This window comes from Neofelis nebulosa, chromosome 6 (assembly GCF_028018385.1).
Source record: "Neofelis nebulosa isolate mNeoNeb1 chromosome 6, mNeoNeb1.pri, whole genome shotgun sequence".
Classification (NCBI taxonomy): Eukaryota; Metazoa; Chordata; class Mammalia; order Carnivora; family Felidae; genus Neofelis; species Neofelis nebulosa.
In genome coordinates, this window is record NC_080787.1 from 134222122 (window position 1) to 134236736 (window position 14615).

General features: G+C 37.6%; 1 protein-coding gene across 9 annotated transcripts in view; it reads left to right on the forward strand.

Moving 5' to 3' along the window:
- Nucleotides 1-14615, forward strand: part of UTRN (utrophin) — a 514842-nt gene that overhangs the window by 459700 nt on the left and 40527 nt on the right. For all 9 annotated transcript variants that reach the window (XM_058736181.1, XM_058736184.1, XM_058736182.1 and 6 more), the window contains 3 exons: nt 4047-4204; nt 5699-5865; nt 6959-7070. In XM_058736181.1, the coding sequence (XP_058592164.1) occupies nt 4047-4204; nt 5699-5865; nt 6959-7070 (437 nt within the window). The remainder of the gene's footprint in view (nt 1-4046; nt 4205-5698; nt 5866-6958; nt 7071-14615) is intronic.

Consider the following 14615-nt stretch of genomic DNA (forward strand, 5'->3'; position numbering starts at 1 on the left):
AGGCTAGCTAAAGGGTGCCAGTTAAGAAGTGATGTGGAGTTGTGTGAAATGAGGTGAGGTGCCTCGATGGAGTGAGAACCAACTGTATATACATCTTACTTAATTCTATCACCTCAGAATGTAAGCACTGTGACTTCTGTTTTCCAGCTGAAAAAAATGACTACTGAGATGGGTTGAAAATCCAGTCAGTGGCTGAAGAGGCTGTTACGGGGCTAGAATTAAATTGTAGGTTTTTCTAACTCCAAAGCCCAAGTTTTCTCTACTTGTCTATATTTCCAATGCTTGAAAAGAAATTAAGATGGACTAGAACCTTTATACTATATTTATAGGAGAACTTTGCGTACTTCTAATGTCAAAAAAAATCGAGATGGGCTAGAACTATTACAGACATTGACAAATAATTATATTTTATAGTGTGAGAAAATAAAAAGTGATAAAATATTTTTATTTTGTTCTGTTTTTTTTTAATTCACCAAATAAATAAGTGGTATCCTTTTACCTGTCAGTTCATGAAGGGTGGGCATCTTGGCATTTTGAAAGGGATGGCCTGGGGAGCCAGGGACATCTGCCTTCAAATCTCAGCTTTGCCACTTAGTGGCTAAGTGACTTTGGGCCGGTTACGTGATCCCACTGAAGACCGCCAGCTAAGAGGCAATATTACTCCCATTTCACATTTCAAGAGGCTAAAATTTAATGGACTTCCTTCAACTGAAGGATGAAGCTAACATTTCTCACTTTGAAAGCAATTAGGGATAATATGTGAAAAGTACCTAGAAATCACAGTTGTAGCAATTGCTGCTGTGTCTCTACACTTTTACATTTTTCTGATTTAATTTTGTCCATAAAATGTGGGTGACTTGATCCTGCCATGCGTGTCTTTAGATGTTTCTTCACAGAATATATCCGTACATTTTGGGGAGAAGGAATGTGGAGATGTTTGATCACAGGTCCTGTACATTTAATTGAGTTTTGCATCTTCTGTGAACATACATTTTTCAACAGTTTTATTTTCTGGAATGTCTGTGAGGTGATTTGGCTGTGAATTTCAGCTCTGGATCAAGATGGCTTGTTTTTCTTAAAACAGTTTGACAAGAATGTCATTGAAAAGAAATGTGGGATTTATAGGAAACAAAAGACTGATTGTAAGATCAGGAGGTGAGGTATCTAGATGGAGTCAGACCCTAGTAAACCATGCAGAAAAAAAAGCTTTGCAGAAGGTTTTTGTTTGGTGGCACCTTATGTATCCAGGATTTAAATTGTCTTCAGCATCATAATTGTCAAAAATAATCATTTTCAAAGCTAAAAAGGTTATTTCTACGAGTGGGAAAAGAAAATGTTAAGGAAAGCATCACTGTGCCAGTATGAGAAAAGTACTTTTCCTCTTCTGTAATTTGGGGTTTTCATGTGTTCCCGAAAGAATTTAGGGTTCCTTAAAAGTAACACTTACATCATGGTTCTCATCTCACTCTGAAACAGATACAAATTCAACCTCAAAGTTGATCACGAATCTTAAAATGTCAGCATGATGTGTTTTCCTAGATCAATGTTTCCCCTCCCTCTTTCCTTTTCAAGTTGATTATCAGAGACTAACCTCAGACCAAAAGAGAGAGTTACAACACAGTGACCATAGTTATAGAGCAAAAACCAAATTCTACACAATATAGGAAGGGTTTTTTTTTTTATTTGTGCACCTTCCTTCAAGCATATTTCTGAAATGTATAATCTTTCAGCCGAGGATGGTATTTCAGCATGTCTGTACTCAGGCACTCGTAACACAGTGGACACACTTCCGATAAATGTTGGCAAATGTGATACTCCGTATTATTCAACATTAAACTTTCAGATTATGGCAAGGGAAGTAGAAGCCCTGCAATGGCAATTTCTGATATTTACCTTAATCCATGAAGTATGCCATTTTAGGACTTTTTTAAATAAGACATCTCTTGGGTTGAAGTCCTTAAATCTTTCCTGTAAGTATTGAGACTTTGGAAACGTTCTGGGGTTTGTTTTGTTTTGTTTTGTTTTGTTTTTTTCAACGTTTTTTATTTATTTTTGGGACAGAGAGAGACAGAGCATGAACGGGGGAGGGTCAGAGAGAGAGGGAGACACAGAATCGGAAACAGGCTCCAGGCTCCGGGCCATCAGCCCAGAGCCTGACGCGGGGCTCGAACTCACGGACCGCGAGATCGTGACCTGGCTGAAGTCGGACGCTTAACCGACTGCGCCACCCAGGCGCCCCTTGTTTTGTTTTTTAATTTGAAGTCCTTAGCAACTCTGATTCCAGTTTTGATTTCCCCAGTGACATCAGAACACTTCCTCATTATTATTTCCTTTGTTAGGTTAATATGGAAGACAATTTGCTCTCCAAACTCCATGGCAGAGGTGTTATTCTGAGTCAAGTGGTAGTCATCTGCACATTGATTTTGCAATGGCTAATGTCAGTGTCTTCACCCTGGTGACCCCTCCTTCTCTCTTCATGCCTTCTTGAGAATATCTCTTGATTAGGTTCTAGCAACTGCCTGACCTTGCTTATAGCTGAGTGGCTTTCTTGCTTTATCAAAACCACATTTACAAAGATCTCTTAGAATGACCTTTTGCGTCTCTTCTGTGCTGATTTGTTGGAACTTGGGTTTTAGATTGTGACCTGTCCCCACATTCTGATACTCCTTTTTGTCTATGACTAGAATATCAAAATGTGAACTTATATCAGAATTCAGAAGTATGTCAAAATGAGAAGGAATCTTACGGTTTGTGTTTTGTGTGTAGTTTTACCTTCGTGGTAGCATAGTAGTACAACCATCTTCCTCAAAAGAAGAAAGTTAGGCGTGATTGATGTCACTGAAACGTGTACTTGTCTGTGTAGAACATTATTGCTTAGGATGTCTCTTCCTAGGAATGGGTTTCAAATGCAAATCATAAGAATCCTGCATAAATATTTTCTGGCTGTGACAGTCTTATTTTTTTTTAACGTTTATTTATGTTTGAGGGAGAGACGGAGCATGAGCAGGGGAGGGGCAGAGAGAGGGAGACATAGAATGTGAAGCAGCCTCCAGGCTCTGAGCTGTCAGCACAGAGCCCGACGTGGGGCTCGAACTCACGAGCTGCAAGACCATGACCTGAGCTGAAGTCGGACGCTTAACCAACAGTCACCCAAGGGCGCCCCGATAGTCTTATTTTTAACAAAGTAAAGGTGGGTGGGGGCTTGGACAAAATGGGTGAAGGGGAGTGGGAGATACAGGCTTCTAGTTAGGGAATGAGTAAATGACAGGAGTAAAAGGTCCACCATAAGGAATATAGTCAATGGTGTTGTAACAGCATTGTATGGTGACAGATGGTAGCTACACTTGTGAGCATCGCGTGATACATAGAGATGTTGAATTGCTGTATTGCACACCTGCAACTAATGTAACATTGTGTGTCGACTATACTCAAATTTTTTAAAAAGTTAGAATAAGAGAAAAATAAACAAGTAGAACTCTAACCAAATCTAACTAAACAAATGGTAATAGAAATTAAATTTATCTTACTTAGGTTTGCTTTCTCTGTGTATGTATGCTTATAATTAAGGTGACATTTCATTATAATCACTGTGTCAGTATTACTGAGCTTGGTTCAGTTGTCTGAAAATTCACTGTTAACAGTGTTAGATTTGGCATTATTTCCCGTAAAAAAAACACAAAAAACCAAAAATGATACATTTTGGTCTGATATTCATTTGCCAGATATTGTTTGAAAATGGCTTTTAGGATCAAGTGAGTATTTACTCCCCTTCTTTCTGTTCTTGGAAAACTTCACATGGAAAGCATTTCGAATTTTTGCGATTTTTCAATTTTCAGAACTTGGAAATTCCTTTCCAAAAACAGTATTCATTTCTATGACAAAGTGGATCATTTTTACCTGAAATTTCTCCCTAGATAACTAACGTGATTCGTGTCCACTTGATTTTTTTTTTAATCTACATCATTTAAATGACAGAACCAAAGACATTGTTTACATAGAACGGTATAAGCAGATGGAAGTTACCCTCTTGGCTCTCCTCCTCACAGATCTCTTTAAGGAAGTGGCGGGACCAACAGAAATGTGTGACCAGAGGCAGCTTGGCCTGTTACTTCATGATGCCATCCAGATCCCTCGTCAGCTGGGCGAAGTAGCAGCTTTTGGGGGCAGTAATATCGAACCCAGTGTTCGCAGCTGCTTCCAGCAGGTAAACACGAGGGATCCCTGGAACGTAGGGTGTGCCAGGAATGGTACTGAGGATGTTCCGAGAACTGGCAGGGGAAACTTGGGCTGGACCCACATGGTAGAAGACGCTGGGTACCATCCCTTAAGCATGCGTTTTATTTCTTCAAGCACATGGTTCAAGGAACAGCAGCCTCCTCAAGGAGATTTACTGTTTGTCAATGGATAACACCCTCAATCTTTAAAATGTGCTATGAGAGTGCTATGATTTGGCCCTGACGTTGTCCCGGCCCTCACCTCTTACCACTCATCCTCTTGCTGTCTGCTTTCCACCCGCAGTTTTATTTACATCCTTCATTCCTGCCCTAGCATCTTTGGTCATGTGCCCTCTGTTTAGAATATTCTTCCTTACCCTTCACCTACAAACTTCATTCTCATTGCTAATCCTTATTCTTTTTTTGGATGTTTGCTTAAATCTCACATTCTCTGAAAATCCTTCTCTGAGCCCTTCAGGTGAGGTTGTGTGTCCTTACTATATTCACCTGAATCTCCTCTGATTTCTTACGATGCTCAAGAAAGTATGATTACATACCGAGTTATAGAACTAATTGGTTAGTGTTTTTTTTTCCATACGAATCTCAAAATTCTGTTTAATGCTTGCTGTATATAAAAGCATTCTAGAAATGTTGCTACTGATGTTATACGTATGTGTAAAGGAAAAGGCTACAGATATTTTGCCAAAGCATATCCAGTGATTTATTATTGCTGAGAAAAAAAATGCTCACACCATCTCTTTAAGGAGTACTGATGTTATGGGTTATTGCATTTTATAATGGCCCTTTTACTTGTTTTAGAGATATAAAAAATACCAAATGAAAATTCTAAATATGATTCTCCCATGTACTGGTTCATAAGATGACCTTCACAAAAGCAGGAGAGAGATTAAATGAATGAGTTTTATAGGATTAAAATGTTTATGTGAAGATAGTACTAGAATTGTGTGATTTGGTTTTTGTTTTTTTTTTAATCTGAGTCTCTTAATTTATTGAGTTTTTTTCTCCTTCCTGTATAATTTCTGCCTTTTCTTTTTTTTTTAATGTTTTTTTTTAATTTATTTTTGAGAGAGAGAGAGCACGAGAGAGAGCACGCATGAGCAGGGGAGGGACAGAGAGAGAGGGAGACACAGAATCTGAAGCAGGCTCCAGGCTCTGAGCTGTCAGCACAGAGCCTGATACCGGGCTTAAATTCATGAACTGCGAGATCACGAGCTGAGCTGAAGTCGGCTGCTTAACCGACTGAGCCACCCAGGCGCCCCTAACCTCTGTTTTTTCTAATTTTAAATTCTAAGATTTTCTGTCCGATGAAGAGCCTTTAACGTTTTGTAATTTAACTGGCCTGGAAACAGTTTTATAACTTTTCTTTCACTTCATGTAGATTCTCAGAAGATTATAATACAACACCAGCTGCAATTTAAATGAAGACATTTTCTTCACTTTCCATATATTTGTTTCTTTACCAGAATAACAACAAGCCAGAGATAAGTGTGAAAGAGTTTATAGATTGGATGCGTCTGGAGCCACAGTCCATGGTTTGGCTACCGGTTTTACATCGAGTGGCAGCAGCCGAAACCGCGAAACATCAGGCCAAATGCAACATCTGTAAAGAATGTCCAATTGTTGGGTTCAGGTGAGACGATCTGTCTCCAGTGGTGGCACAAGACTATTTTCTGTCGTTTTGTTGTGACTTCAGTGTATGTCTGTCATCCCTTCCCACTGATTCCCTCTGGAGATTTGTGTTCACAATAAATGGGATGCTTAGCATATTCATTCCGTCTATCTGAAAATGTCATTCCTTCTTATAGCCACTACATGAAACTTATCTTTTTATTATTATTATTGTTATACCACTTTGCCCCAGAAACAGAGATTTTTCTGAATTTCTATTCATATAGATCCCAGAAACGTTCATGCATGATAATTGTATGACTCATTATACGTACATGGCTCAGATAGGATTCGGTGATGTTGTAAGGCCTTTGGAATCAAACTTAGTAAGCAGAAAGCAACACTTTTTAAAAATTTATTTTAGAGAAAAATTGGAGGGGAATGGGGGAGAGGTTGAGAGAGAGAGAGAATCTTAGAGCCCGACGTGGGGCTTGATCCCATGACCCTGGGATCATGACAGAAGCTGATATCAAGAGTCAGATGTTCAACCGACTGAGCCACCCAGGCACCCCCAGAAAGCATCATTTAAATAGTGAGAAATCATCTGATTACTTTGTTACTTCTGCCCAGTTCTAATGTGAAGTTGATGAACCCTACTGTTCACCTTCACAGGAGGAAGCTTTGTCAGGAAATTTTGAGATTCATTTCTTACTGATGCTATAAAAGTTGGATGTGTCAAGCTAATAAACATGATTCTAATTCTCTGCCATTTGCATTCCCATTCACACATTACAGAAAGTCTTCTGACGTGGGTATTTGTCTTCTCATCATGTTGAAACAGATGGAAACATGCTTTAGAGACTTGAATTCCAAATTTTGCTTTTTTTTTTTTTTTTCTCCCACTTGGGAGGTGGTTTTGTTAATTTCCCTTGTGAAATTCAAGATTCTCCTGGCCCTAATTTGGAGCTAAGGTACTAAGAAAAATTCCACATTTGTGGCCAGTCTGCCTTTTATTTCCATGGTGATTTGGATGAAAGTAATTCCTTACCACAAATAATTGATTTGGATTAAATAATAGACATACAAGCCAATGAACTTTCTATTCTTCTCTCTAGGTATAGAAGCCTCAAGCATTTTAACTATGATGTCTGCCAGAGTTGCTTTTTTTCTGGTCGAACAGCAAAAGGTCACAAATTACATTACCCAATGGTGGAATATTGTATACCTGTGAGTACTGAGCCCCTTCCTATTATTGTTTTTGTTTTTTTTTTTTTAGCAACATATTGCTTTTGAATTAATTAATGTCAAAATTATTCTATTCATTTAGACTTAACTTCTTATGGAAAAAAATCACTTCCAAGGTTACTTAACTAATTTTTTTGTGTGGTTTTGTTTTCTTTTAAACAAATACATTTATGTTGAATTCATTAATACAAAATAATTATAGTTTTTTCAGAAGAATTACTCTGTTACATTTTGTGTACATCTATGTTTTGATTTTTAAACTTAACTTTTTGCTAGGGACCTTTTTTCAAGAGCTCACACTGACCTACATTGAAAATGATACTATATGTTCAGGAACCATGTTTCTTTTAGACACATTTAAAATGTTTTTTCAGGGGCATCTGGGTGGCTCAGTGGATTAAGTGTCAGACTCTTGTTTTCAGCTTAGGTCTTGATCTCAGGGTCTTGAGTTCAGGCCCTGTGCTGAGTTCTACACTGGGCATGAAGCCCACTTAAAATACATATATATATATATATCTTCGTAATTAAATGTATTTATATTAGCAAAAAAGTAGAAAATGTAAAAAAGTAAAAAATTCATAAATCTAGCTCCTAAATCAAATCAAATCAAATCTCTGATTTTGTTCAGATTTATTTTTATATTTACGTTATTTTGATCTTTTTTTCACTGAACATGTTGTATGGTAGTGTTACCCCCTATTGTCACACAGTGTGATTTTTCCTAGTTACAGAATATTTGAGTGAATTACTAAAATTTAACCACTTTCTCAAACGTATTTGGACACTTTATTTTCAACTATCTGATATTATAAACAACACTCAAGAATATCTTTGTGAAAATAGCTCTTTCTGTATATTGCATAAATTACATTTCCATAGAATAAACACTGGAAGTAAATGATCTAGGTCAATGAAATGAGTATTTTTATGGCCAAAATTCCTCATGTCAACTTATTTCCAAAAGATGTTTATACTACTTTACATTATTATCACATTTTATTAATATTCCAGTTTTGCTAGCATTGGATACCAATTCTTGTTCCTTTGATTTAAAGCTATTTTTTTCTGAAGTATCTTCATTTTCTGTCAACAGCTATTTTTTAACTTCCTTCCAAATAGTAAACCAAAATTTATTCATAGACTATACATTTTCTTTTGTTTAGGGAATTGAGTTACTTCTTTGGATTATAAATTGACAGAAAGGCAGCAATACTTACAAAATATACACATGTAAATCTCACAGTCTTAGGTATCTTATCTCAAATAATAGGTACCCCACATATGGAGAGGAAATCTCTAGAAAATGCTATGGAATTATAATAGATGAAATACCCATAGTGCATAATAACTTCAACTAGGAAAAAAAATCCCCCAAGAAAATTTATGAAGTACCATTTATTACTATGATTAACATATTTATTCAGTCAACAAATAAATATTGAGCACTTACCTTGTGTCAGATGCTGCTCTCAGCTCTAATTCATCAGTGTACTACCAAGATAAACAAGATTACAGTCTTTCTTGCTACTTTCCATTTAGGAGGAGGGGATGTGTGACAAGGAACAAAGAAACAAATAAATGAGATGATTACAGATTATAGTAAGCAGGCTTTAAAGAAATAACTGGATAATGAGACAGAAGATTAGAGGAGGCACTTTAGATAAAGAAATCAGGGAAGGTTAGCCTGAGAAATTATTTGAGTTGAGACTGAAGAATGAAAAAGAATCAGTTGCATAAAGAACTAGTCGAAAGGTATTTCAGAGAAGAAACAGCAGACACCGAAGTCTGGAAATGGGCAAGAGTTTGGCATGATTGGAGCACAGAAGAAAGTGGAGTATATTCCACAAGAGGTCACACTAGCTATGTCATTCACACAGTGAAGATATGGAACCCCTTGTTCAAACTGTCTTACAACTTTCAGCATGGCAACAGCAGACCACTAAGCCAAACTTAGGGAGCTTGTGAGTGTGGGACCCCTGCAACTGCACAAGTCACACATTCATGCAGATGGGAAAGAAAGAAGGGGGGAATGATACGGGAATAGAAAGGAACAAGTGTATCTGTCAGAGTGAATTTCTCCCTCCACAAAAGAGAGAGTGGTAGGAGTTGAGATTAAAGAAAAAGGGGGTTATCAGATTGTGTTGAACCCTGTTGGTCATTGTAAGACATTGGAGAGAAGTATAGTATTAATATTTGCTTGATTAGATAGGGTGCCTCGGTGGCTCAGTTGGTTAAGCATCCAAGTTTGGCTTAGATCATGGTCTTGCCGTTCATGAATTCAAATTCTGCATCTGGCTCTGTGCTGACAGTATGGAACCTGCTTGGGATTCATTCTCTCTCTCTCTTCTCTCTCTCTCTCTCTCTCTCTCTCTCTCTCTCTCTCTCTCTCTGCCCTTCCCCCAATCATGCTTTCTTTCTCTTTCAGAATAGATTAATAAACTTAAAATATATATAATTGCATGATTAGATCTAGGCATTTAGGAAACTGATTATAAAAAGTTAATGTCAAAGTAGGAAAAATCACAAAGTAAATATACGTTAAAATGTATAAAAATGACTACATGTTTCAAGATGTATAAAATAAGTAAAGATGTATATAAAATTACTACTTTTCATGGTCTTAAATACAACAATTCCTAATGATTTTGCAAAATACCCATACAATTTGAAATCTGCATCTCTTCAACAGCAGTCATTTGGCTTGAGAATCATGGATACACTGATGTATTTCACTCTCCAACTGTCATTTTTGAATGAATTCTGTATATTACCCAAAGCTTTTCTTGTTACTTGGATTTTACAAAGCCATTGTTGTCATGTCTAAGATCACAGCTTACCCTGCATTGTAAGGGGTGGCTTCCTTTTTGCCAATGTGCTTTGGGAGGTCCTTTGCCCCTTTTCTGGAGTTTGTGTAGTGATCTTAATAAACAACCTGCTCATAAATCATATCGTATGACAGGTTATTTTCTGTATTTGACCCCACAACCCTTGATAGAAAGACTAAAAATATATTTCAATTCAAATTCAAATTGAATTTTTGAACAGTATACTCTTGAATTAATAGTAATGAATGACTACGTGAACTCTTCTCCAAATTTTCTTTCTTTTCATCCACATTATTTGGATTTTTGCTCTCCTCTTTTAAGTGAGCTTTTTTGTTGTTGTGTTTTTAATGTTTATTTTTGAGAGAGAGAAAGAAAGAAACAGAGCATGAGCAGGGGAGGGGCAGAGATAGAGAGGGAGACACAGAATCTGAAGCAGGCTTCAGGCTCCAAGCTGTCAGCCCAGAGCCCGATGTGGGGCTCAAAACCCATGAACCGCAAGATCATGACCTGAGCCAAAGTTGGATGCTTAACTGACTGAGCCACCCAGGCACCCCTTAAGTAAGCTTTTTTTATACTTCATCTATCTTTTACCCAACATTCCCTAAACTCTTTTGCTGTCTGCCTTAGAAAATGAACTCAAGGGGCTCCTGGGCGGCTCAGTTGGTTCAGCTTCTGACTCTTTTGGTTCAGGTTATGATCTCATGGTTCGACCCCAGCATAGGGCTCTGCACTGACAGCACAAAGCCTGTTTAGGATTCTGTCAGTCTCTCTCTTTCTCTCTCTCTCTGCCCCTCCTCTGCTCTCTCTCTCTCTCTCTCTCTGTCTCTCTCTCTCAAAATAAATAAAATTTAAAAAATAAGAAAATGAACTGAAACATGAATTTTTCTTTTTTTTTTTTAATGTTTATTTATTTATTTAGAGAACATGAGCAGGGGAGGGGCAGAGAGAGGGAGACAGAATCCCAAGCAGGCTCCGTGCTGTCAGCGGAGAGCCTGACACAGGGCTTGATCCCATGTACCATGAGATCATGACCCGAGCCAAAATAAGAGTCATACACTTAACCGACTGAGCCACCCAGGCAGCCCTGAAGTGTGAATTTTTCAACACAGTGATAACCACTGCTTGCGTGTAAATGGATCAGACCTTCTTGGCAGATCCTGGTGTTTGCATTTCTCATAGCGCATCTCTACTTGTGGTTGGGATGATGCTCCAGTCATATTACTGACTTCATTAGTCAGTAACAAGTGACTGTTGTTGAAACTTTTCTGAAGGCTTATTTTAAACCCTCAAAGCTCCAGAAATATTTCTTCAAACATATCAGCTTACTGTGACAATGTTTATCTTTGGATGTAAGCAGACGAATGGTGTGTGAATTCTCTATCATAATGTATGAAGGCATTTTTTGAAATTGTTAGTAAACCATTTATAGACAGAAGTGGAGTTCTTCTTTCTCTAGCAGATGTCTTTTTTAAACTTGTCTTTCCCTCTACCACTGTATAACCCAACTTTGTCCATTTAAGAAGTTTGTGATTAGGCTCAGGTAGAATTCATCTAAAACAGCCAACATGACAAAAATTCTGTTTAATTCTTGTCTCTCCATCCCTCCAAATCCCACCCCTTCACAAAAACGTGTCAGTTTTCACATCGTGTGTAAAATCTTCCCTACCTTCTCTGGCTTCCCCTCAGGAAGACTCTGATAACGTACTGGATTGTATGTTATCTTGTATTATTTTCTGTGTGGTGTTTTGGCCCCCTCAACTCTCTTTTTAACTCCTTGAGGACAGAAATGAATCTTGCACTTTTCTTACTACGCTTAGTTAAATCTGGCTCATAAAGGCTAAATGAGCTTATATCTTATATTATAAACACTAATTACAGAATTTTAAAGCCAAAAAAGATCTAAGAGATCATCTAATTCATTCTCATTTTAAAGAGGAAACTAAGTCATAGAAAAGGTGATGTGTTCAAAGTTGGTGGCCTGGATTTAGTGATTTTACTCCATTAGAGAAATATTCATAATTAGGTGCATTAGCTAACTGGTTTCTGTATGCTTGCTGGAGTGTTTTATTTGTTGGGTGCTCTAGTATATAGGCATTTTGCTGTGGACTTGGAGATAGAGTGAAAATGTAATTAAGGAAAGAAAAGACCTCCATGTGGAGAAATTTAAGTTGATGTATTTTTTAAAAATGACTAAGTTTGTGGATTAAGATAATAGTCAAAATTTTTTCTTGTTACCTGTGTACTACATGTTTGAATTCAGGGATTACTATTTACTTAAAAAATAGTGACATTTTCTATTAAAGATGTTTAGATTTTAAATTTCTTTTTTATTAGAATAACAGTTTGTAATCATTTAATTTCATAGTGAAAATTACCCTGATTGTGTCTTTTAAAAGAAGACTGTGTGCTCCTGTTGGAAATAATCAAAATTTAATTCAAATTATAAACCATTTTGTATGTTAAGACATGTAAAAGATAGTCGTTTAAATTAGAGAGGATGATGCATTTCACATATGATCTATAAGAGCTTATACAATTGCTGACAGAGAGAGCTGGATAGGGTTAAATATTAAGGAGAATGGAAAATGTTTGGAATTGCTGCTGGGGGCAGGCATGAGTCAACAAGGGATGAGCAAATTGATTGCTACATTGCAACAGGAGTGTAGCTGAGACTAATTGGCAAGGATTTGCACTGATTCCATCATTGCTCAGTCGCTTTGGAATTAAAAACGATGGTAGGTGTAGTCAGAGGCCAAGGGAGTGAATGATTCAGAGGTCTTAATGATATTGGGATTGCTTTGAGCTGTCCCCATACTGAAGAACTCCCAAATGGGGTTGGTTGAAAGGCTCAAGATGAAGATCATGGGGGGAAAGAACAGGTTTATTCATACTGAAGAAGTAGGGGCAAGGGTCAGGGTGGTTATTTTTTCCAAGTTAGAGATTTAGGACTGAACAGTTTTGAGTCATGACAAGGTCTGAGGTGTGAACATACCCCAATATGTGGCTAATGTAGAACATAAATGGTTTTGAGATCAGATGGCATTTAGAAGATCATCAGTATGTCTCTAGAAGTGACAGGCAGCTGTGCCTGGCCAAGTACAGTCAAAGGGGAGTGGATGGGGACATTGGTTTTAGTTGGTGAGAAGATTGAGTCTAAGGGCAAAATGCTGTAAACCTTTATTCTTGGCCTTTGTGGGGGAGAGGTGATACAGCCCGTCATGGAGAGAGGATGGTGGGGGAGACATTGTTATCACAGGAACATCAGGATTCACTGAAGAGATGGGTTGCAGTTCCTGTTAGGAATAAGATGTGGGGGAATGTGTTTATATGTCAAAGAATGCAGAGTCCATGATAACAGGGAAAGAAAGGTAACTAGGCAGAGGCTGTGAGCATCTGGTAAGGGACTGTGGTGCAGTCCACATAGAGAAAAGGAGAAATGGAGAAAGGCAATAATGAGGGTGCTTTTTCTTTGGCAAATACAGGTATTAGAACTGAAGCGTGAGTGGGGATAGGCAGATGGTTTGAGAGACGTGTTAGCTTAGGGAGAAGAGATGGGATGTTTGCAAAATTTTATTGCTAGAAAAGTCAGCAACATCAGCTATTCCAGTATTCAAACTGATGGAGTAGAATCATTACAAAATTCTCTGTGTATGTGCAAGGTTTAGACAGGACTAGTTTGCACTGATGTTTCATTGAGATTTTGATAAGAAGAGGGGGAGGACAGGAAAAACATACTGCTATGGGAAACAGCTTATTACACTAAGGACACTTAAAGCACATTTGTATTGCATTTTTTAAGCAAATGCATGTTACTTTTAAAGCAATAGATTCAAGCATATTCTTGCCAACATTGTTTAATATATGGGGAAATACACCAAAGTTTCGTATTTCAGTGTTTCTAGAAACTGTAGAAGAACCCATTTTCTACTGAGAAAAAAAAAAAACAGAGAAGGTTTTCTTTTAAAGTTAAAAGTGAAAAAAAAAGTTAAAAGTGAAATCGCATTTTTCCTTTACAAACCAACTATATGTTTTTAGCAAGAAGCAGACAAGAACAATGGGAAACACCAGAATTAGTTGTTCTGTCCACTCCCCTCCACCTACCTGCCAGCATCAGTGTATTTGTAAGACTATCAAAATCAAATACAAGAAAATGCTGGCTCATTCTTAGGAAAGCTGTGCATTGCTTTAGTGACGTTTGGTTTTGGCAGTGTTGTTTCTTCAGATGAGACGTGAGATGTTTGCCAGTTGGCTAAATGTGTGGGATCATTGCCACTTCTGTAACCTCGGCATCCTGATGTGGCTTCTCAGTTCTTGCTCCCCTTACTGTGTGCTCCCAGGAAGTTGAGTGCATTTAGAGTGTGTCATTAGCTCTTAAGTCGAAGTTTGGACAACATCCTTTTTCCTTTGGGTGCCTTATTACCCTACTTATTCTTGACCCCATGGTGATTCTGTTAATGCTAATTTTTTAGTTTCATGTTTTTCCATTAGAACTTGAAAGGCTCCAAGCTTGTCTTACTAATTCCATCCTATTCGTGGAATTCAAGGTATCTGAATTTCAACTTGTTGAAATCAATGAAACTTAAATCAATGTCGAGAAGTTGTTTTTGCAATTGAAAAAAAAACCCTATTGGAATGTCTTTAAGATAAGTCCTGTGATAATGAAATGTACTCCTTAGAAGTATGCATGTGGCATTTGGGATTA